Source organism: Mya arenaria, chromosome 6 (assembly GCF_026914265.1).
Source record: "Mya arenaria isolate MELC-2E11 chromosome 6, ASM2691426v1".
Lineage (NCBI taxonomy): Eukaryota > Metazoa > Mollusca > Bivalvia > Myida > Myidae > Mya > Mya arenaria.
Window position 1 is genome coordinate 76836241 of NC_069127.1, and position 23072 is coordinate 76859312.

Sequence of the window (23072 nt, forward strand, 5' to 3'; positions counted from 1 at the left end):
AGGTATTTCCATATTTGGGCTCTGTGACCTAGTTTTTGACCCCAGATGACTCATATTCGAACTTTAGCTAGAAATCATCGAAACAACTTTTCTAACAAAATTTTAGGATGTTTGGGCTGAAAATGTTACCTCTATGTGAGCATTTAAATGGAAATAAGTCGTACAACACAAAGAAAGGCCGTTTTAGCCAACCAACATGGTATAATTTGGATAAAGTTAAGTAAAGATCTATTTAACTTTGAAGAAGATGTATATATTCGCAACACATACATTCCTCCAAGTAATGCACCAATCAATTGTAACCACGGCCCACCCAGGTCCGGGGAGTAGCGGGGACTGTGACTTTCGGTACCCCCGGTAAAATCGCCGCCCTGCGGGGACAAACTGCTGGTAAAATCCCTGCCTAAAGCCCCGCAGCCCATGGGCATCCTAGGTTAGGCCCATTCCCCGCTATTTTCGGCGCGATGACAAAATCACCGTATTCACTCGGCACTGCGGCGAGGCCACATGGAAGGTAAAAACACGTCCCTTTCCCCGGTATACCCGCGGACCTGGGTGGACCGTGGTTATAATTGACTGGTGCATAACTCTAATGTTTTACGAAATGATCAATTTGATTTTTTTGAAGAAATAGAACTTGGTTTTGAAAAGTATTCTCAACTTGGTAAATGTTTTGTTGTAGGGGATCTTAATAGCAGAAGCTCTAATGTCATAGATTACCTTACATCTGACAGGTATATTGACAATGATAATCAGTTGTCAGATTATGTTTACATTTCACCACGTGATTCAAAAGATCACGTGCTAGATACACACGATAAAAGCTTGATCGAGTTATGTCAATCCACGTCTTATATTATTGGTAATGGTCTATGGAGGCTATTCGTTGCCAAAAGTCCAGACGTGTAATTCCCACAATGTGCTTCTTAATCGTACTAAATATCTCTTACATTTGTCAATGTAGACGTGCTATTTGTTGTTTCTATTCGTCAGTTTTTTCCGTATTGATTTGTCATTTGTCATTATAGTAGTCAAAATGTATATTTGTCAGATCGACCCTGTATAAACTCACTAAAACATAGATCGTATAACTTGCCTTAAACAATATGATGATGTAATTTAGAAAGCCGAATCAAGCATATGTAAAACTGCAGTCCTACAGTCGACACTCGCATTCGTAAAATGAACATTTGCAGTCCAACAAGTCCAGGTTTACAAAAGTCAATTGACAAGTTCATAATTACAAGGATAGACGATTTCGCCTATACCTTATATGGTAAATGTCACCGGAAGAAACGAAGGTGAAGGGGCGGAGCTAACGAATCAGATTTTCTTTCGTTTATTTCCGTCAAATCAAGCAAGGGAGATAACATCTTCGCCTACCTCCTGTAAATTCCCGGTTGTAAGTCCGAGTACTCTCTCTTTATTTCACAATAAAAACTAAAATTAACTTCATCTTTTATTTTATTTTGACGATCAATGTTCCTAAATGGGTTATAAATCACCATAATGTTTAGTCAATTGCAGTTGGGTGTATCTGAGCTGGGCTCACGGACCCAGATTTATACTGCCACTGTCAGTTGTTTTTTTTACTTATATACCCAAGCAAGCAAAAATTGTCCATTTATTTTATTTACAAGTGGACCATGGGCGGATCATTCAGTGTGTGTGGGGGGGGGGCTGTAGGGCCTGTGCCCCCCCCCCCCCAGTTGGCCCGCAAGTAAACTTAAAGGTTAATTTTTTTGTCAATATTTCTCAGAAAAAAATACTTAATAACGCCATAATGCACCAATTCAGACTAAAAATATTTAAAGTATTCTAGGGGGAGTACCCGTAAACCCCACTTCCCACATTTTAAACATATTAATGTCATGCCCACTCGAGGGATCATGTCCAAAAAGTTGTGCCCCTAAGTAACGCCCCTCTAACGCAAGTCCCTGTTCAAAACCTGCTCCAGCAAACCCACGAAACTTTTGATGGACATCATAATGATATCCACCTAGTTTTGTCTGATGTTATATATTTACTATCTTAATAAGCATGTATGGTGTAAACGTGTAATTTCAATACATCATTGAAACAAAATATACATGTGGATGGAAGAACAGCCCTCCAACCCACTTGTGTCCCCCAGTTATGCATTACGGGATCTGCCACTGTGAACCATAACAATCAAGTGGGGGATTTCAAGAACATGAAAAAATAGATATCGTGAGTCTTAGATTAGAAAAACAAACTCTCGATTTTTCCCCTCCAAAAGGGCTAGGTCCGCTTCACCTAAATGTGAAAAAAAGCCCTGACTGTTGAGTGTGGGTGGGGTATAAAAGGTAGCAGCAAGTAATAACTGTTTATTAGCAATAAATTGACTTCATCATTAAAATACTTAATTAATTGCCTATAAAATAATATTCGTTACAATATAATGTACGAGTTATATGAAGTTGTAATCTAAGTGTATTTTATCCATACAGTTCCAGCTACCAGGTAAGAAACCTCTGGGGCATCTTAGTGAATAATTTTAACTTAATGAAAATTTAGATTTTTTTCTTCGTAAATTTTAAATTATCTAATATTACTTGCAATCTTAAACATTGCAAAAAGGCAAGAAAGTGTCCTCTAATGGTAGAATTTAAAATAGTGTTTATAGTAATTTAAAGCTGCACTCTCACAGATTGACAGTTTTGACAACCTTTTTTTGTCCCAGACTCGGCTGATTTTGGCAGCAATGCTTTCTATACAAATAATAAGATTACTCACACTAACACAGATCTAAATTGTTTGGGAAACTGCCGACATTTTTCATTTTTCTTAAGACGTTACTGTAGTATCACTTTGAGCCATAAAACATCAATTTGCGAACGTAAAACTGAAAAACTGTATCTGATCTTTTGTCAGCAGTCTTATACCACTGGTATCCAGACATTTACGCAAAAATTGGCTAATTCCAAAACAAAAAAAATAAAATAGTTGTCAACACGGTCAATCTGTGAGAGTGCAGCTTTAAAAGAAAAATAAGACAATGGGACTTTTCATTCTTGAAGTATAATTTAAAGCTAATGACTTACATTCTGTTGTGTTTGAGTCAAGTATCATTTTGCGTACATCTCATTTCATGTCATATGTGCGTATTAATTACTATTATATAGACAAAAACATGTTGTAATATCATATATTATTTTATTCGACATGAAATAATTTATAATCCATCCTGTTTCCAAATCATAGTCCATAATGTCATAATATAGATGATTCGAAATGTCCATAATAACGTTCGCAATGTCCATGGTCCAAAGTATCCATAATTGGTTTAAATAGAGCCGAGTGATAGCGGAAATTTCCGAAAGACGTAAGGAGGAGTTAAGACATGGTTAAGGCGGAGTTAAGACATGGTTAAGGCGGAGCTATCTATAAATAAAATTAAATTCATCTCGTAAACATGTTCAACTGCGAATGTAAAGTCACCACCATACAATGTACTTTGTAGAACTACAAACTGAAATCTGTCTTCTACACACCGCAATGTAAATCTCGGCATGTGACTTTCACAGAATGACGTGTGTTTAACATACACAACTTTATAAACACGACTGAATCGTCTGTTGAATAGATGCAACGAGAATAAAACTCCAATTGGTACAATGAAAAATGAAAATGTGCAGTGTAAAATGTAAACATACAACCTATGAGTTGGCGGTTGTAAAATGTAAATTGGTAAATCATCAATGTTACAAACCTAAAATACACACATACACGTCTGGACTTTTGGCAACGAATAGCCTCCATAATGGTCGACTGCACAGCGATCACGGTGTGGGCGAACATACATTTCATTCAATGAATGGATCAAGCGTAGTGGATTATTTAATACTTAAGCCTCAGGATATCATTCATTTTTCGGACTTTCAAATACTAGATCCAAACGAATTTTCGGATCATTCAGGGATCGTTTTCAATTTTATAAGCGGGTAGAGAAAAATAATGCCAATATTAATAATAATAGTAATAATATTAATAATGATAATAAAAATAAATGGAATCCATCAAAAAATGAGGAACTTAAAAGAAATTTGTCATTAAAAAGTGACCATTTGTCTTTACTAGTAGAACAATTAAACACTAATACAAATATTGATGTGATCATTTCAAAACACTATAATTATAGTACTTGAGATACAGTGAACACTCAGAATTAAGAGCAAACATTGGCGATGAGTATCTTGTATAAAGAAATAACATTGGCAGAAATTAAGGAAGCTGTATTTTCCCAAAACAATAACAAAAGTAGCGGTTTAGATGGAATAGTCATGGAAATTTATAAAACTATATTTACAGATATATCACCATTTCTATCGAAACTAATCAATCGCATCTTTTCCACATGAGAATACCCCAGATCCTTTGGGGAAGGTATAAAAGTACCTGTTATTAAAGGGGGGAATGTAGACGAGCCAAAAAATTATAGAGGAATAACTCTCATTAATATTCTTTCGAAAAGTTATTCTCAAATATTACTCAACTCAACTCAACTCAATATTCTTTTATTATATCACAGTTTGAAAACTCAATACATGTATATATATATATGTGTTAACACAGGTATAAAGAGGTGGGTTAATGGCGGCTTCTCAACAGGTTTGGAATTCATCATTATACAAAACAAATATAATTAGTAAGGGGAATGTGGTTAGTTCAAATACATGTAGTATTATTTTTTTAACAAAACAAGTTCACTTATTTGAATTAGATCTATTGAACACATAATCACATTCGTTTAAAGTGATTAACTAAGATTTTATCAAAAATTGCTGTTTTCCTTATGGTATCCGGGTTCTTAAAATTTAAAACTTCACTAAAATTCAAGACATTAGGTCTTGAGTAAAAACGACAATGTATGTATTTTTTCTGATAGGATTAAAAAAGGACATATAAGTAAAAAGTGAAGTTCGTCACCGATATCGTTTAGATTACAAAATGTACACTTTCTATTGACATGTGGTATAGCATACTTACAGACTAACAATGTGGAGCAGTATTAATAATAAAATTATTAAAAATCAATTTGGATTTCAAAAAGGAAAGTCTACGATTGATTGCGTGTATATTTTACATTCAATTTTTGCAGAAACACTTGATGAAACTGTATTGTTGTTTCATTGACTATGAGAAGTGTTTTGATAAAATTACAAGATCTCACCTATTCTATAAGTTATTAACTGAAAATATAAGCACCCGTTTCGTAAAGGCCATCAAGGCGATGTATAGTACCGTCAAGGCATGTATACGATATACAACAAAACTATCTCCCTTCTTTACATCAAATATTGGGTGAAACAGGGAGACCCCAGTTCAAGTTTGATGTTTTTATTCTTCGTTATTGATTTATTATCAAATATTAATCATAATATAGAAGGACTTTGCACCATAAACGATGTTAAATTATATCTGCTTTTATTTGCCGATGACGCTGTTAGTTTTGCTCAAACTCCTCAGTATTTATGCAAATAGCTACAGAAACAAGTTCAGTAGCAAAAAGTTTAAACATAAACCCAGTTTAGTGGCTCTGGGCAAACGCCAAAGACATAGAACATGAAATCACAGACAAAAAACATAGATGAACAGCACAAAACTTCACAAACAGCACAGTACATACATACTATATGTGTAAAAAAATAGGTATGTTTATCAAGAATCAGGCCTTACAATCAATGCTCGATGATTTACAGGTCAACTGTTGGATATGGGATCTCAAAGTAATTGCATCAAAAACTAAAATTATGATATTCGAAAAAGGCAGAAGATCTAACTTTACCTTTGACATGAATAATACAAATCTAGAAATAGTTGAATCATTTAAATATTTGGGTATAACCTTGTTCAAGAATGGAAACTGAAATATGACACAAAAACACATTGCACAACATTCCCTTTATGCCTTACACAATTTGTTTATCGTTTATAATCAACTTAACCTTAATATCAAAGAAAAATACAAATCTTTTTGACAGTCTTATTGGACCAATTCTTAATTATGGTTCAGAAATAATTAGGTACCATCCAGCAAAAGACATCGAGCTAATTCATTGCAAATTTATGAGAAAAGTTTTATACGTCAGGAAAAGTACGAATCTAACCGCGTTATATGGTGAATTAGGCAGGCACCCAATGCTAACTGAACGAAAAATAAGAATGCTTAAGTATTGGATTAGAATATTAAAATCTAATAATACATCATTAATAAAAAATTTCCATGTGCGTCAGACCGCTATATAATTTCTGAAAGTTACATTGCTTTTTTAAACACATCGATGATCATACCTCTTATCTCTCTGCTATTTACACTTTCATTAAAAATGTTACAATAGTACAATAACTTACAGAATCTGCATTTACATATAACGTCAACGGTATAGATGTAAACAAAGCCTGTCATACATAAACAAACCAACAATGACATTTTCTCCATGTATAACAAAAATAAAAATAAAGGTAAATTTTAACAAGAGCTGTCACAGGAATTACACTGAATGCCCCCTGAACACAGGAATGGCAAACTATTTTTTGCAAAGAGGCCATACGTGTAAATCTGTTATCGTACACCGCACCCTTCCGTAAATTTGCCATGGATTTGAGTGGCATTTGGTGACAGAATGGGTGGCACTTGGTGGAATATAAAGTATTTCACTAGCTGCCATGACATTTCCACCAAACTGGATGTGGCATTTGGTGAAAAATTTAACTCAGTTTTTTTTTCATGTGGCATTTTGTTAACAAGTTGGACTCAGTTACTTTTTGATATGGCAGTTGGTGGAAAATTGAACTTAGTTAATTTTTGGGTGACATTTGGTGAAAAAAGACTTAAAAAATCTCAAGAGTTCTGAAAGATGGAACTCAGAATTCATCATAAATTGCCATCATAAACATCATGGAATTATAATAGCATTCAGTTGCTGCTTCAGCATCATGCTACAACTAACAAGAGGGCCATAATGGCCTTAAATCGCTCACCTGAGTAAAAGAGTTTAACCTTTGTAATCAATATAGCTTGATATTTGTTCTCAAAGAATATTGAAAAACATACTGGTCAAACATGTTGCCTGGATAATCGCTGACAGGACTTGTTACAGTTGCCTGCACACTGACAGGACTTGTCACAGTTGCCTGCACACTGACAGGATTTGGTGATTGACTGCACACTGACAGCACTTGGTACAGATACCTGCAAACTGCAGGACTTTTTTCAGTTGCCTGCACACTGACAGGACTTGTCACAGTTGCCTGCACACTGACAGGATTTGATTCTCATACCTGCACACTGACAGGACTTTGTTAAGTTGCCTGCACACTGACAGGACTTGATAATTGACTGCACACTGACAGCACTTGGTACAGATACCTGCACACTGACAGCACTTGGTACAGATACCTGCACACTGACAGCACTTGGTACAGATACCTGCACACTGACAACACTTGGTACAGATACCTGCACACTGACAGCACTTGGTACAGATACCTGCAAACTGCAAGACTTTTTTCAGTTGCCTGCACACTGACAGGACTTGGTTCAATTGCCTGCACACTGACAGGACTTCGTTCAATTGCCTGCACACTGACAGCACTTGGTACAGATACCTGCAAACTGCAGGACTTTTTTCAGTTGCCTGCACACTGACAGGATTTTGTTTAATTGCCTGCACACTGACAGGACTTCGTTCAATTGCCTGCACACTGACAAAACTATGTTAAATTGCTTTTAGTATAGATATACAAACAACAAACAGTGCACCATCCAATAAAATCAATAAACTGCCTTAAGCTCTAAAAATCGAATATCAGAACACATTCAGCACCTACCACTAATATTCTTCCATCTAGGTCAACATCACCTTCAATCATATGTTCAAAATCAAATATCTCTTTATATAAATTAAGGCTTATTCACTATCCACACAGAAGATAAGATTGTAGCTTAGAATGTACATGAAGTTTACAATAGTCTACATGAAGTTCAATGGAAAAGTCTGATTATTAGATTTATCTTTAAGTATAAATGAAATTTCTTCTGAAGAATAAAGTGTATAATATTATTTGAATCTATGAACCTAAAAAAAGAACAATAATTACCTTAGAAGTGACTATGTTGAAGACTTAATAAAACTTAAAATCTATTCCCTTGTTATTAAAGCTTTATAAACTTTTTCATGTTAAAGGTGATTGTGTCCTTGACCTTTGACCCGATGAAACCCAAAATCAAAAGGGGTCATCTACTGATCAGGCCCAACCTTCATGTCAAGTTTGATGACCATAGGTCCAGGAATTGTCGAGTTTGACTTCAAGGTCACTGTGACCTTGACCTTTGACCTGATGACCCCCAAAATTAAATAGGGGCCATCAACTGGTCAGGCCAAACCTACAAGACAAGTTTGAGGGCCATGGGTGCAGGCATTGTTGAATTATCAGTCAGACAACTTTTTTATCATTCAAGGTCAATGTGACCCTTTGCCCGATGAACCCTAAAATCAATAGGCTTCATCTACTGGTCAAACCCAACCTCCAAGTCAAGATTGAGGGCCATGGATGCAGGCATTGTCAAATTACCAATCGGACAATTTGTTGAGTTATCACTCGGACAAGCTTTGGTCTACTGACAGACCAACCGACCTACCTACCGACCGACATGTGCAAAGCAATATACCCCTCTTCTTCGAAGGGGGGCATTATTAGTTTAAGGCTTCTGATCAATGTTGATCTTGTCCTCCAGTTTATCCCCACAAATATTGCAAGTCTCCAAAAGTGATGCACAGTCCCAGCATACAACCCTGTGACCACAGAACCTGAAAACTGTGTCAACTTCCCTGTCCTTACAGGTCTTGCATGATATTGCCTCCTTCATCTTCTTGTTCTCCTCTTCCAGGGCTTCAATGTCATCAATATCTTAAAAAAATAACATGCAGTCAAACTTAGAGGGGGTAAATTAAATGTTTTTTAAATAACATTAAAATATTAGCAGAAATAACATTTTTCTCCTTCACTTCTTGAGGAGAAAGTAACTTTGTTGTTGAATGAAAGCAGGAAGAAACTTCATTGTTGCATGCCATTTAAAAGTGACTTTGTAGTTGAAAGCATGTGCTCAGGTGAGCTAATAACATGATAAGAAATATTCTAAATTCTTCAAAAAAGGGATAAACACTGTTAATTGTATAAAGATAATGAGGAACTTAATTTTTGTCCTTATATTTAATCTCGTGACCATCTGAACCGAGATTACCCATATCATTGGTCTGAAATATCATGCTGACAAATACTCAGACTAAGTTTTATAAATATCAAAACTACTGCCCTACTGGAATGGCTTCTTTGGTCTATATACGGGCTATATACGAATAGTTCAGAAAATGCAAAGGAGGAAACAACTGCACATTCAGCACAGGTTGTCTCCCATAAACTATAATTTTCACCCATTTAAAAAAGGCAAGGGGGTGAAAAATAAATAAAAACAAGTGCTGTTGTAAGACAGCGCGCTCGACTACGCCGCTTTAACTTTCATAATGATGTATGTGCCTGTCAAATACAAAAAAAAAATTAAAAAGTTAACAGTGACCATAACTCTCGGGGACCCAAAACACAATATCATGAAAAGTCTCTATAAACTCTTTATATATACCAAGTTTGCTCGCAATATGTGGACCGTTACTTAAGTTTTTTAATACCAACCATTTTTCTATTAAAAGTAACTTTTACATTGACCTTGATCCTAGGGGGCCTCAACCGCATACTATGAAAGGTCTCCATAAACTCCTCCTATATATCAAGTTTGGTCACTATATGTCAAACCTAGCTAAAATAATTTGATACATAAGGTGACTTTGACTCTGCCCTCCCACCAGCCCGCCTGAACAGTGATGAAAGTCATTCTTATAACTTGTTTTCCCTTTAAAAAAAAAAAAAAAAGTCAATCAAGGCCCATAATTAGTATTTAGGGTTAAAATGGAGTTATGTAACCTAATTTTAAGATGGTTGTCGTTAATTGTACGAAGGATTAAGTCAATTGAATGAAGGGTATGGAAGTTTTTTATTAAAATCTAAATTTGCCCTAAAACTTGAACATAAGTTCCTTAGTCAATCAGGGGACATAACTTGTAGAAATGATAATACGGAGTTATGTAACCTCATTGTGTGATGGTCCTGAACAACTGTATAAAGAATTAAGTCAATTGAATGAAGGGTAAAGAAGTTATCAAAATATATCCCAACATGCCCTAAAACTTTAACTTAAGTTCCATAGTCAATCAGGGGCAATAATTTGTATAAAGGATAATATCGAGTTATCTAACCTCATAATGTGATGGCCCTGGACAACTGTGTGAAGTATTAAGTTAATTGAATGAAGGGTATTGGACTAATAAGTGGAAATCCCAACTTGCCCTAAAACTTGAACCTGCCCTAAAATTTTAACATAAGTTCCTTAGTCAATCAGGGGACATAACTTGTAGAAATGATAATACAGAGTTATGTAACCTCATTGTGTGATGGCCCTGAACAACTGTGTAAAGTATTAAGTCAACTGAATGAAGGGTATAGAAGTTATTAATAAGTATCCCAACCAGCACTAAAACTTTAACCTAAGTTCCTTAGTCAACCATGGGCCATAATTTTTATAAAGGATAATATGGAGTTATTTAACCTCATCATGTGATGACCCTGAACAACTGTGTGAAGTATTAAGTCAATTGAATGAAGGGTATTAAGCTTATAAGTGAAAATCCCAACTTGCCCTAAAACTTGAACCGGACGCCGACGCTGGGGTGAGTAGTATAGCCCTCTTTTAGTTATTCTTTGAATAGTCAAGCTGAAATACAGTGACTTCATACAGGTTGTCTGCCTTAGACTATAATTTTTATCTTGGCAACAATAGCAATTTTGATAGTTTCAAGGGCCATTATCCAGTAATGCATGAGCAGATCTGGTTGGTTTAAAAAAGGAAACAAGCTCTTATGAATATCAAGCTACTTTTCAAGTTTGAGTTAGACACTATCAATAATGAAGACTTAATCAAATTCACAGGCAATTCTTTACAGACACACTAAAAACTGCTCAATTTATAACATTGGAAAGTGTAACGAAGCAGACAATAACGGCAACAGAAAAATTAGTCTATGTGCTTCCCATGCTTAGCAGGCGATAAAAAAGCAAGACCAGCAATGGTGTTCTCACATTGATTTTACCATAGATTAAGTCCTATTATCCAGAGTTATTCTTCTACAATGGTGAAAATCTTTTTACAGACAATTAAATGTTGTATAATAAAATTTCACTTATCACGTCAGGGTACTATACCTTCTGCATCTTGAGTAGTGGGCTCCACCTGGCTTGCAGTGGGATCACTGTTGTCATTGCATTCATTCATTACATCTGGATCATCTTCAATCTCCATTAAAATAGATACAAGATCTCCCGCTTTGTATTGAGCATTAGGACCTACAATGGGAAAGATAAACAAGTCACTTGGTATTTCTAGCAATACAATAGTCCCCTACCAGCTTTGTTGCCATAGCTATATGTCTTGTACAACAAAAATATCAAAAGATATACATGATCTCATTATAATTGTCCTCTAACCACATCAAGTTATACAAACCTAGTTTGCATACTTGCATTTGAACATGGAGAACATTAATGTTTGGCTAATGTACATGTTCATTGTATATCTTAAACTGTGGTAAATAGTGTGTGTATGTGAGTGTGTGTGTGTGTGTATGTGTGTGTGCGTGTGCGTGTGTGTGTGTGCTGGGCATGTGCATGCATCCGTGCATGCATTTGTGCCTGCATGTGAGGGTGTGTGACATAATCCATGTTTTTATAACCTTACAATTACTGACGCCTGTAATATAAAAATTACAAACCATTTCTCTTCTTGAAGATGTTTAGGGCGATTTTGGCTTTACTTTCAGAATACTTAAACTCTGCTAAGGTTTGTAAAGAAACAGTCAATGGATCTTCTGTCTTCATCTCTGGCTCTTTCTGAAAAAGATCTTTGTAAAATGGGAAATTTGTAAGACTAATACTCTTTGACACATGAATGGTTAAATACTATGCACTATAAATTATTTAGTGCAGCTGGAGGTACAACACAAGATTTTTCAGACCAAACCACTTAACCTGCTCTCTCCATTGAGCATTTCTTTACCAAACTTGGTTACAATATTTATACATATATATGTCTATTTAAATGGCTTCAACTATTCTTAGACCAAGCGAATTGTCACACAAATTGCAGGTGCACAATTTTCTATGCTGAACAAAATTCCCATGAAGTTTGATATGTGTAGGTGCAATATCTTTTGAGCTGCATGCAGTATAAGAGTTTTATATAACATAAGCAATTTGTATTAGTCTGGGTTCCAAGACTGAAAAATGTGAAAAATAAAGAAATTTACTGCACCCTTCTGCTAAACAAAATATCTTCAAATCATATTGTAAGTTAAATTCTGTAGATGATGAAAATTGAGTTGGCCACTTGGCGGTTCTTGTGAAAAGGAAATATCCAAGATGGCGACCAAGATGGCCGCCATAAATTGTCCTTTCAGCAAAAAAACTATGTTTGAATATGGCTATGTTCATTAAATAACTAAGAGTAAATTTTCACATGTATATTACTTCTATCATAATGACTTCCAAAGTCAACGTCAAGGTCATTACAAGGTCAAAAGATGACAAATTCTCAAAAATGTGATTGTCCTGTTTACTTTTATTCTTTTAATTGTATTTTGTCAAGTTTGGTTAAAAAATTGGTGCCAGAATTGTTGATTGTATTTTCCTTCATACAAAACAATTTTTAATTTTATGGAATAGCTTTTATATATTTTAATACGCCAAGGTTTCATACTTATAATTACAGCATGACAGAGCTGGTCGCAAGATTGCTATTGCCGTAAGAGTCTTATGGCAAATTGTGAACATCTTACATGTATCTATTCGTCAATATGCTATATGTTTACATACTTATCTGACCTCTCCCATGTCAAGTTTAAGCATATTGCAGCCATTTAAAGGTCATGGTCATTTCAATACCAAGATATGAAAAATACCCTCAATAATGGTAACAAATTTTTCATCAAAAACAAAAAAAGATGTTATAATTACGATTGTCACCGATTTGCTTAAAACTGGATACGAAATGCTTGATTATGAGAGGACAATCAGAGTGAATCTGGTCAATGTTTGAGTGATTAGTTTTATCTGTCTGCTAATCCCAGCTTTTTAAGAAATTATGCCCTTAGAGGGACTTGCTCATGCTTTTGGACCAACAATTAGTTTTCCTGGTAATGCATCTGAAAACACTTATTTTTTATCATTATTTTACTCTATACTATCAAAATTGCAGAAAAAAGGACAATCAAAGTTTTTTGGTTTTAATGTGGGGTCTGGCCAACGCCGGTAAAGTCAATTTTTTTAAATAACTGACGCCTTAACCTCTAGGCTACAAGGACTTATACAACAGTGATGGATATTTTAACCTTTTGACAATACATTGATAACATCACATGATAATGTCAATCAACAAATCAGGTAACAATCGCTGAAGCCCGCTAGTAACATTTGCTGAAGAGTTCCAGCTGTCAGTACCTTAGTTTTAACACTTCTTAAGATTTGTCACACTTTATAACGTAATAAAAAGTGCATTAACAAATCATGAGCGAGTCCCTTTTAACATGGTAATCCATTGTAAGATAGTGGATAAAAAAAGCTCAGGTAAGAGAGTGGTCAAAGTGAATTTTGACAATCAAAGGGCAATAACACTTTAGTTAGTATTGTGATCTTGCGGTTGATTGAACTCAGTAAAGATGATAAACATTTACCTGTACATTGTTACGCAGTTTAGTCAAGATTGGCTAAGAAATGCTCAAGTAAGAGTTAGGACAAATTTGTTAGGACAAATGTTCAGTTAAAGCTCGGACAACCTTTTAGCTTTCAAGGTCACTGTGACCTTGACCTTTGAACCAATGGCCCCTATCATCAATAGGGGCTTCTACTGGTCAGGACACGCCGCCATGTTAAGTTTGATGATCATAGGCCCAGGCATTACTCGAACAATCTTTGACAACCTTTTCCCGTTATAACTTGGACAAGCGTTGGTCTACCATAGGACCAACCGACCGACAGACTGACCTACCGACCGACGGACATGTGCACAGCAATATGCCCCCTCTTCTTCGAACATGGGCATAATTAATATTTTGTACAAGTTAAAATAAGGATGTCACCTTATGTGACAAATGCCTGGAGAGCAAAGGACCGTGCGTTTTTACCTTCGGGGGCATAAAAAGCAGCAACCTTTCTAATTTCACTTTTTCCTAAAAGAGAAACGACTGAAAATTACTCTAGTTGATTATCTTGTGTTTAGTTTCACTGCAAACTTCATACCAAGTTTCATAACCTTGACCCAACCACCCCAAAAGCAATCCAAAGCTAATCCTTCAATCCTTACTAAAGTTATTGGTTGGAAACCATTTTTCTATTTTTAGTAGCAGCAACATTGACCTTGACACCAACCCCGCAAAAGTAGTCCAAATAAAGCTCCACACATAAAGCTCCACACATAAGCTACCTACATATCAACTTAATTCACTATACTTCAATCCTAACTTAAGTTATTGTCTGAAACTATTCTTTTTATTTTTCCCTTAAAAGCAATCCGCCGATTTAATGTCAACTGTGAACTCTCTAATGTGGAGGTAGGTTAATAATGGAACAACGTTACGCGGATAATGATTTATCTAAGCTTTTTCGTACAGCCAATAGTTCATTTATATTTGTAGTAAACTCAAATATATTGGCCATGATTTAAAGGTTCTCAGACGTGGATTATTGATTATGATTTTTCCAATCGTATGGTATGTGCTTACCAGCCTAGACGCAATCTTGGGAGTAAATGGGGTTTTACGGTAAAAGCTGACCTATATTAATACAAACCACTGCAATGCTCCTTTGATGTTTACACAGTTCGTGCTGTGACGTCACAAATTGTACCATTTGATCTGCAGCCGGCAAACACGACACATTCCATAACATGTGTTATTTCCCTCAAAAGAAGCCTCAAGCTAGTTCTACACATAAGCTACCTATACACAAAGTTTATTCACTATCCATCAATCCTAACTAAAGTATTGGCCAGAAACCTTTTTTCTTTTTTCAATTTAAAGTAAAAGCGACCTTCATCCCCCCCTCCCAGTGGCCTTGACCCCAATCCCCTCAAAAGCATTCCCAAGCTAGGTCTTCACATAAGCTACTTACACACCATGTTTCTACACAGTTTACCAATCCCAACTAAATTATAAGGCAGACACCACTTATCCATTTTAGTTACAGTGACCTTAACCTTTACTCTGCCTCCCTCAAAAGACATTCCAGGCTAGCCCTTCAAATAAGCTACCTAAACACCAGGTATATACAATCCTTCAATTCCAACTAAAGTTATTGGTCGGAAACCATTTTTCTATTTTAGTAACCATGTCCTTGACCCCAACCCCCTCATAAGCAATCCAACTTAAGTTATTTGGCAGAAACCAATGTTTGACTCCGGCCCACATGCCCCACAAACAGCAACCTCATACTAATAATCCGTTTTTTATTGAAAACCTGATTAAATTTATATACTTTCAAGGGCAATAAAAACTCTTTAGTTCGAAGGGCTATGGTCAACCTTCACTACTTCTTATTGTGCTTGTCACTGCTACCAGAGCCATACACTGTGTCCTACATTTACAAGCCTGCAAGTGGATGAATACACCTGCGTATCCTAGTAACATGGGGATTTTGTCTATAAGCTAAGGCAGTTAGGTTTCGAGTGTATCTCTGAAAAATCTTACCCTTTCAATCACTTCATCAGCTTTCTGACTTTCACCAGCTTTCACCTTCTTGATGTACGTTTTAGACTTGGCAATGAGAACTTGTTGGCAGGTCGGGTACCACTTGGCGTGTTCTTCCATCGGGTCATCTCCCGCTTCCCAGTTTCGGAGCGTACCTCCGCAATGATAACAACGAACGCTGTCCCCAACACCTGTAAAGTATGTTTTTTTCCAATTGGACAAAAGACATTCAATAAATGATTTCACTGTTTCAAACAGGGTAATATCAAACTAAATTGTATTGATAAATCCCTCAAAGCATAAAATAAATAAACACAGTACCTGTGTACATGAGCCCTGCCTCAACTAACTTCTCCACACCAACAGGGGCATCTTGTGGCCAGGGGGAGGATGCCTTATTAAAGGACTCTTGTCTCTCTGATAAACGCGCATACTTGGGAAACTTTGGCTTCATTATACTTATCCCCTGTCCCATGGGAGTTGGCTTCTGGGCATCCTTTTTTTGCTTGCTAAAAACTATGCTTTCCTTCTCCTAGGTAAATGAAAATGCAATGCCATTATCACCAAAAAATATAAATACACATGTATACATAATGTAAACATCCAAAATCCATATAGAATCCCTGAACAATTGTAAAGTATAAATATTTAGCCATTTTACGAGCCAGATGGTCAGATATTCAGAGCCATTAAATGGCAAATTTCTTCAAAATCATTCCCGATTTTGGCAGGTTTCCCCTGGATTTTTCATTCCCAAATTAAGGATTTTATCGATAAATTTTCCCAAATAAAGGCCAAAACCATGTTTCCAAAATGCCTAGAAAAAACTCTGGCAAAGGGGTTTGGTTTCTTTATACTGGTTGATGGTTGAGTGTATGGAGCAGGATTAAATTGCCACTAACTTGGACTGCCAGTCTGCTATGGGTACAAATTGTCTCAGTGAGTGGAGCAAGCAAAAAACAAAAGGGCCAATATAGCCGTATATTGCTCACCTGAGTAAAACTTTAATGGTGCTCAAGACATTTCTATAATTAAAGGGCAATAATCCTTGGGTGATTAGAGTGATTATCCAACTCGTCAGAGGTATTTGCTTATACACATTCTGACGAAATGTGGTCATGATTGGACAAATGCTTGTTCAGTTATTGATAGGACAAGAGCAATTTGACCTTATTTCTATAATGAAAGGACAATAACTTCCGGGTGACTTCAACGATTTGCCTATACATACTTGTCCAAGGTATTTAGCCCATACACATTCTGACCAAATTTGGACATGATTGAACAAAGGGTTCTAACGTAATTGTTTAAGTCAACATTATTGAGGCCGAATACCGAAACGCCTGCATGTACGTATGCTGCAGGTGAAACTATAACATGTTTAAAAAGTTACTAGGGGCTACAACTCGTACAATATTAAGGTTTAGGTTTTATAACTTGTCACAAAGCGCACATTGTTACTATGAATAAGTTCATTAAGTTAATATATTCAATGGTTGTTAAACAATAGAATAATTATAAAAAATATAATACCCGTAATAATAATAATAATAATTTTGACAAAGGGTCATTTAAGGAACATTTCTGTGAAAATATTTTGAGATCTGGCCAATGGTTTCTAAAGAGAAGACTTTCAAAGTTTTCATGAAATTATAGACATATAATGAAAGGAGCCCCTCCCTGGCAGCCATGTTTTGTTATGAAGGAATTTGAAAGCCGGTCATCCCAGTATCATTTCTGTAAAAAAAATATAACATCGGGCCAGCAGATTCTGAGGAGAAGATTTCAAAGTTTTCCATATAGACACATATAGTGAAAAGTAGCCCCGCCCACTGGTTGCCGTTTTTCTTTACCAAATCAACATAGGGTATGGACAAGTGATACAGGGTCACCTAAGGAACAATACTATGAAAATATTTTGAAATTGGGCCAGCAGTTTCTGAGATTTTCAAAGTTTTTCTGTTTGGTTTTTGGCAACAATGGCAACCAGAGTTCTGGATAGAACCACTTTCATTGAAGGAATCTGGAAGAGGACCACCTAAGGAATATTCGTTGGCTCGAACTGAATAAAAAGGACCAATTTTTTCTTCTATCATATGAAATTCGATCGAATGGCTCGATTTCTCAAGGGTCGATTTTATTCATGCTCAATGTCATTTTAGCGGTCCTCTGTAAGAATTTCACACTTTGTTCAGTTTGCTTGGCTCGATGTCATTTTCGCAGTTCAAGTTTAGAATTTTACATCTTGATTTGTTTGCTTGGCTCTATTTCGCTTAAGGTGTTAATCAATTGGATTTGCTTGATTGGTATCATAATTATGAAATTGAACAAAACTGGCTTAACAGCTTGAGCAGAGACATGCCATCATTTTTATTTCAGTCATAATTTGGCACAAGTACAAAACTTAAAAATAATATCATTACATGTATAAATTGCAATGCAATTTTTGGAAGCCTCATTCACATAAAATATTGGGCTGAATGCTTTCCCAAATCAAAGAATTTATACAAATGCCAGTCAAATGCTGAGCTGACATGATACTCACTGTATGATATATGCTTGTTTATTGATTTCATATAATTAATACACATGTAGGTGTTCAAATATTGTTTTCAATGCATAAATATATAAATGCATTTATAGCTACAAGTATCAGAATGATAATCAATGACTTTGAATACAGTCACAACATATTTGTCTATAATAACATTTAATTTCCAAATTTCAAGCCACTGCGGTACCAGTCCATATGAATAGCAACTTCAAGACTTTTGATGATTTTTTGTTTGGGCCACTCTACCAGTCCATAAATTTGCTATGTCTTTCCCATGCCAAATCCTAGCGCTAAGAATATCTTGTGGAAAGATTACACATCTGCTAATACATCACTTTCTGTAAACCAGAATGGTAATTACTTAATTTGAAACAAGAGATGTTTGTCAAACATTATGTATTATGTACCCCTGAGCGCCATGTTGTCAAGAATATTTGAACAATTTAATGAAATATGCATGGACCGAAATGACAGCAGCTGATTTGTCATGGACATTGGATGCCTTTGAAGCAGTTTTAATACAATGACCATTGAAAGTGTGAGTTTAGTAGATACAGTTTTGAATCATGTTCAGATGATGACTGATATTTGCAGATAAACATGTTTTCTCTAAGCAGCAGAGAATAAGTTAATATGACTTTATTCTAATGACCAATATCAGGTAGTTTAATGACCAATATGAATTGTGACCTTGACCTTTGACTCTATGACCTAATAATTAGGGATGGAAGCGAATATCCGAGTATCCGGATATCCGGATATCACGCAAGTATTCGAATACCAAAATGGGTATTCGAATATTCGTTGAGAATTCAAATTTTAATGAAATAGCTTAGCAGAGACATAGCAATTGTTATTGGCGCCGCACTGAAGTGCACGCCTATTATGGAATGGGAATTTATTTTAGTTAGTGGTAGGAGCGGTTTTTAAGTTGGTTGACAGTTGGGTTTTACTGTTATTTTATAATGATTAAAAAATGCAAATGGGTGGCGATTGCATGGGTGTTAAAAATGCTATTTATGGTTGAATAGATAGTCTTCAATTTATCTTTAAAACATTATTTCGGAAGAACGACAAATAAGTTTAATAACTGTTCCCGATTCGTTTACGTTTTCCGATTGGTTACCTGAAATATCTGAAATATCATGTGCCGGAAATGTAAAATGTGTGGACCGGTAATTATGTGAATGGGAATAATTATGTTTTATGTCGTTTTGTTATGTTTACTGCATTGATAAACCATGAGGTAATCTTTTTTCTTAAATCTAATCGATATTGGAATTAAATGTTCACCTAACTTTATTTGTTAATGTGTTGAAGGTGACATTAGTAAGATTTTATTACGATTGTCCCCGAGTTGTAACACATACCGGATGTTGCTATTTTTAGAACCAGAAGGTATTTCCCCGCTATTCATAGGTCAATAATGGAATTTTTACATCGTAGTAGTTGGAAACTCGGGTGATGTTTTTATCATGAATATACGTTTAAAATAAGTAAACACTAAAAGTGCACACTGACAGTTGATTACGATACACCTAACAATTTGAGTCATTACAGTAAAACATGGATTATAAGTGAATTATAGGCGTAGGAGAAGATTTTCTGTTGAAAAAACGAATGTCAACAATCGGCATGGAACTGGGATATTCTTATTAAAGGGCTATGTATGTAAGTATCTTTGAGTAGTTTTGTACGTTGATGTTTTCAAAAATGTTTGTTTTTTAATTTATCTTTGGGATTCTTAAATCATTTTTATTTGCTAAATGTTAAGACAGCGTGTTAATATTTGTACATACATGTACTATAATTATATATTATTATAAATATACCTGTTACATCCACTTATGCCCAGTCACACCAGTCAATTGTAACCACGCCCCCCCCCCCCCGGTCGGGGGTATACCAGGGATAGCGGGGGAAAAGGACCGTGTTTTTACCTTCGAGGTGTCCCTGCAGTGCCGGGTGAATGCGATGGTGGGGCGTGGTTACTATATATTGACTGGTACATTATGCACCAGTCAATTGTAACCCGCCCCCCCCCCCCCCCCCCCCCTAGGTAAGGGGAATAGCTGGGACTTTGACTTTCGGTCCAGCCAACCCCAGGTAAAATCCTCGTCCTGCGAGGACGAACTGATGGTCAAATCCCTGCCATATGCCCCCGCACCCCAGGGAGCCTAGGTGAGGCATATTCCCCGCTATATTTTGCTCAAAGACAAAACCACCACATTCATCCGGCACTGCAGGGCCACCTGAAAGGTAAAAACACGGCCCGTTTCCCCGGCATAACCCCGGACCTGGGGGGGCCATGGTTACAATTGACTGGTGCATTATGTACATGTTTCATATTTTAAATGTACTTATGCACATTATTTATGTATATGATATGAGTATGTAATCTTTTATTTGATTGTTTTATCTTAGAAAAATATTAGACTTAAAATTTTGTTTAAAAATGATGTGTTTTGGTATGTGACCTATTTTTAACATACCATAATACATGAACATACCCATTATTTGTTTACAAACTGCATATTTTCAAAATAAACCTGTAAGAAAAGACGTACATGGTTTCGGGCTGGAAGCCACGACAGCTTTGACACTAGCGACATTCATTTGCTTGGTGTAGGTCTCGTTAAAACCCCGTACTGTTGTGAATCATTATCAACCATATGCACAACAACTACACATTTGTGCCTACCAACTTACTTGGCTAACACGGATATATTAGTGCAGAATGTATAATTGATACATGTGCATTTGTCTTTCACAGTTGTAGTTTCTGCCGGTTGATAACCAGAAGTCTAATTTATTTCAGGTAGGATAATGACTGAATATTACTAAGTCAACAAATTGGGGTTATGAAGAATTCCAGCCTGCATTAAATTCTATGTTGGATCATTGAGACAGATTTGACATCCATGTCATCCACAAGGCAGTCACATCTGATAGAGATGATGTGAGTATTTCATATAAAACATATTTGAGTTGGTGTTTGTTGTTTTATAAACTCACTGTATTCAATAATCAAGTGGTGGTGGTGGTGGTGGTGGTGGTGGTGGTGGTGGTGGTGGTGGTGGTGGTGGTGATGATGATGATGATGATGATGATGATGATGATGATGATGATGATGATGATGATGAATTTTATTGATAAATTTAGTAATTTTCTTTATATATTATCTACATGTATGTATCAGCTTGTTGTTGTTTTTTTAAATAATGTCGAGAAATATTAAACTGTTTATATTTTATTTTGTATATGTATGGCAGTATTATTATCTATACTAATAAGTTAGAAAGGCTTTAAAGTACATTTTTCTCCTTTACAGCACTCAACATTCTAGATGGGTAAAGAACCTGAAGGGGCATGAAAACCAAATCAGCATTGACTCAGCATTGAGTAATTATCATCTGTGCACACACTACAAGTACAAACGCATGGGAACAGACCAAGCTTCAAATGTTGAAGAGTGAAGAATTATTGTGAAAAATTCTAAATGTAAGAAAACCATTGACAAAATAAAACAAATAGACATCGATTACCTACAGAGACTGTTTACATGTTATAATATTAAAAAGACAAATTAGTTGAGAACTTTCACTCTGACATTTTTGGAGGGGCATTACCGCCTACATGTACATAGTGTTCTTGTTTCTTTACATATTTTAATTTGAAAGTACATTCATTGTTTTTAAATCTGAATTCTGAGTAAGTATCATACGTAAAATTCCTTTATTTGAATGATTACATTTTATAAATAAGTCCAATAAAGCTTTATCAATTTTTACAAGAAAAGGGTTGATTTTTAAGCATTTTATTAGCTATAAAAATGTATGGTTACATGACATTATGTATATTTTCTTCAAAATTGAACGGTAAACTATCATAAATTGTTCATTAGACATCATAGAAAATATTCAAAATGATTTCAGCAGGTTGTCTTATTATTAATTATTTTTTATGAATTTATAAAACTGCTTTATATTTTCAAACATCGAAATACTGCTCTGTTCAGAAGACTCACAAGATCAATCAAAATGATTTTTTTGCATGTGTATCAATAATGCTGTTCGGTTGAACTTATGTTTTCTGTTAACTGAAGTTTATTTCACCCGAAACTGTTGTGTTTATTTCATAAGCTCTGATAATGTGAAAAAAAAATGAAATATAGACAAAATATTTACTTGTTGCTCTTTGTAGTCCTTGGAGTTTGGGGTTGGGTGTAATGAAACTTAAATAACTTTTTTAATTCACGGTAAAATATCTTCCAAATTTGGATAAAAGTCCCATTGTGTACCATGATAATAACTATTTTGTCGGTTAAAGCTTTTATTAAAGTGTGTATTACTAATACCTTAATTCAGTTTAAATAATTATGGCCTTTAATGATTTTTGTTTTCATATAGATTTCCTGTTATATTGAGCTTTGTCAATTTTGTTGTTGTTTTGTATTATGTACAATTACTACTTCTATTTCCTAACTTAAAAAAATAGTCTCATTTGTCAAATTGAATTGGTACATATTTCATATAAAGTGAAAAAAACACACACTATTTTTAAAGATGCACTCTTACTCCCAAACAAGACCTATCACAATTAATATTATTGTTTTGATTTTTCAAAATGGGTTGATAGATGTCAACAAC

At 35.4% G+C, this 23072-nt stretch overlaps 1 protein-coding gene across 1 annotated transcript in view; it reads right to left on the reverse strand.

Annotated features, from left to right (window-relative positions):
- Positions 1-4553: 4553 nt before the first annotated feature.
- The window catches only part of LOC128238422 (uncharacterized), a 106886-nt gene continuing 88367 nt past the window's right edge, over positions 4554-23072 (reverse strand). Inside the window, exons 7-11 of the mRNA XM_052954337.1 lie at positions 16191-16401; positions 15870-16060; positions 11904-12021; positions 11338-11478; positions 4554-8934 (exon numbers count right to left, since the gene is read on the reverse strand). Of these exons, the coding sequence (XP_052810297.1) occupies positions 8726-8934; positions 11338-11478; positions 11904-12021; positions 15870-16060; positions 16191-16401 (870 nt within the window). The 3' untranslated portion in view covers positions 4554-8725. The remainder of the gene's footprint in view (positions 8935-11337; positions 11479-11903; positions 12022-15869; positions 16061-16190; positions 16402-23072) is intronic.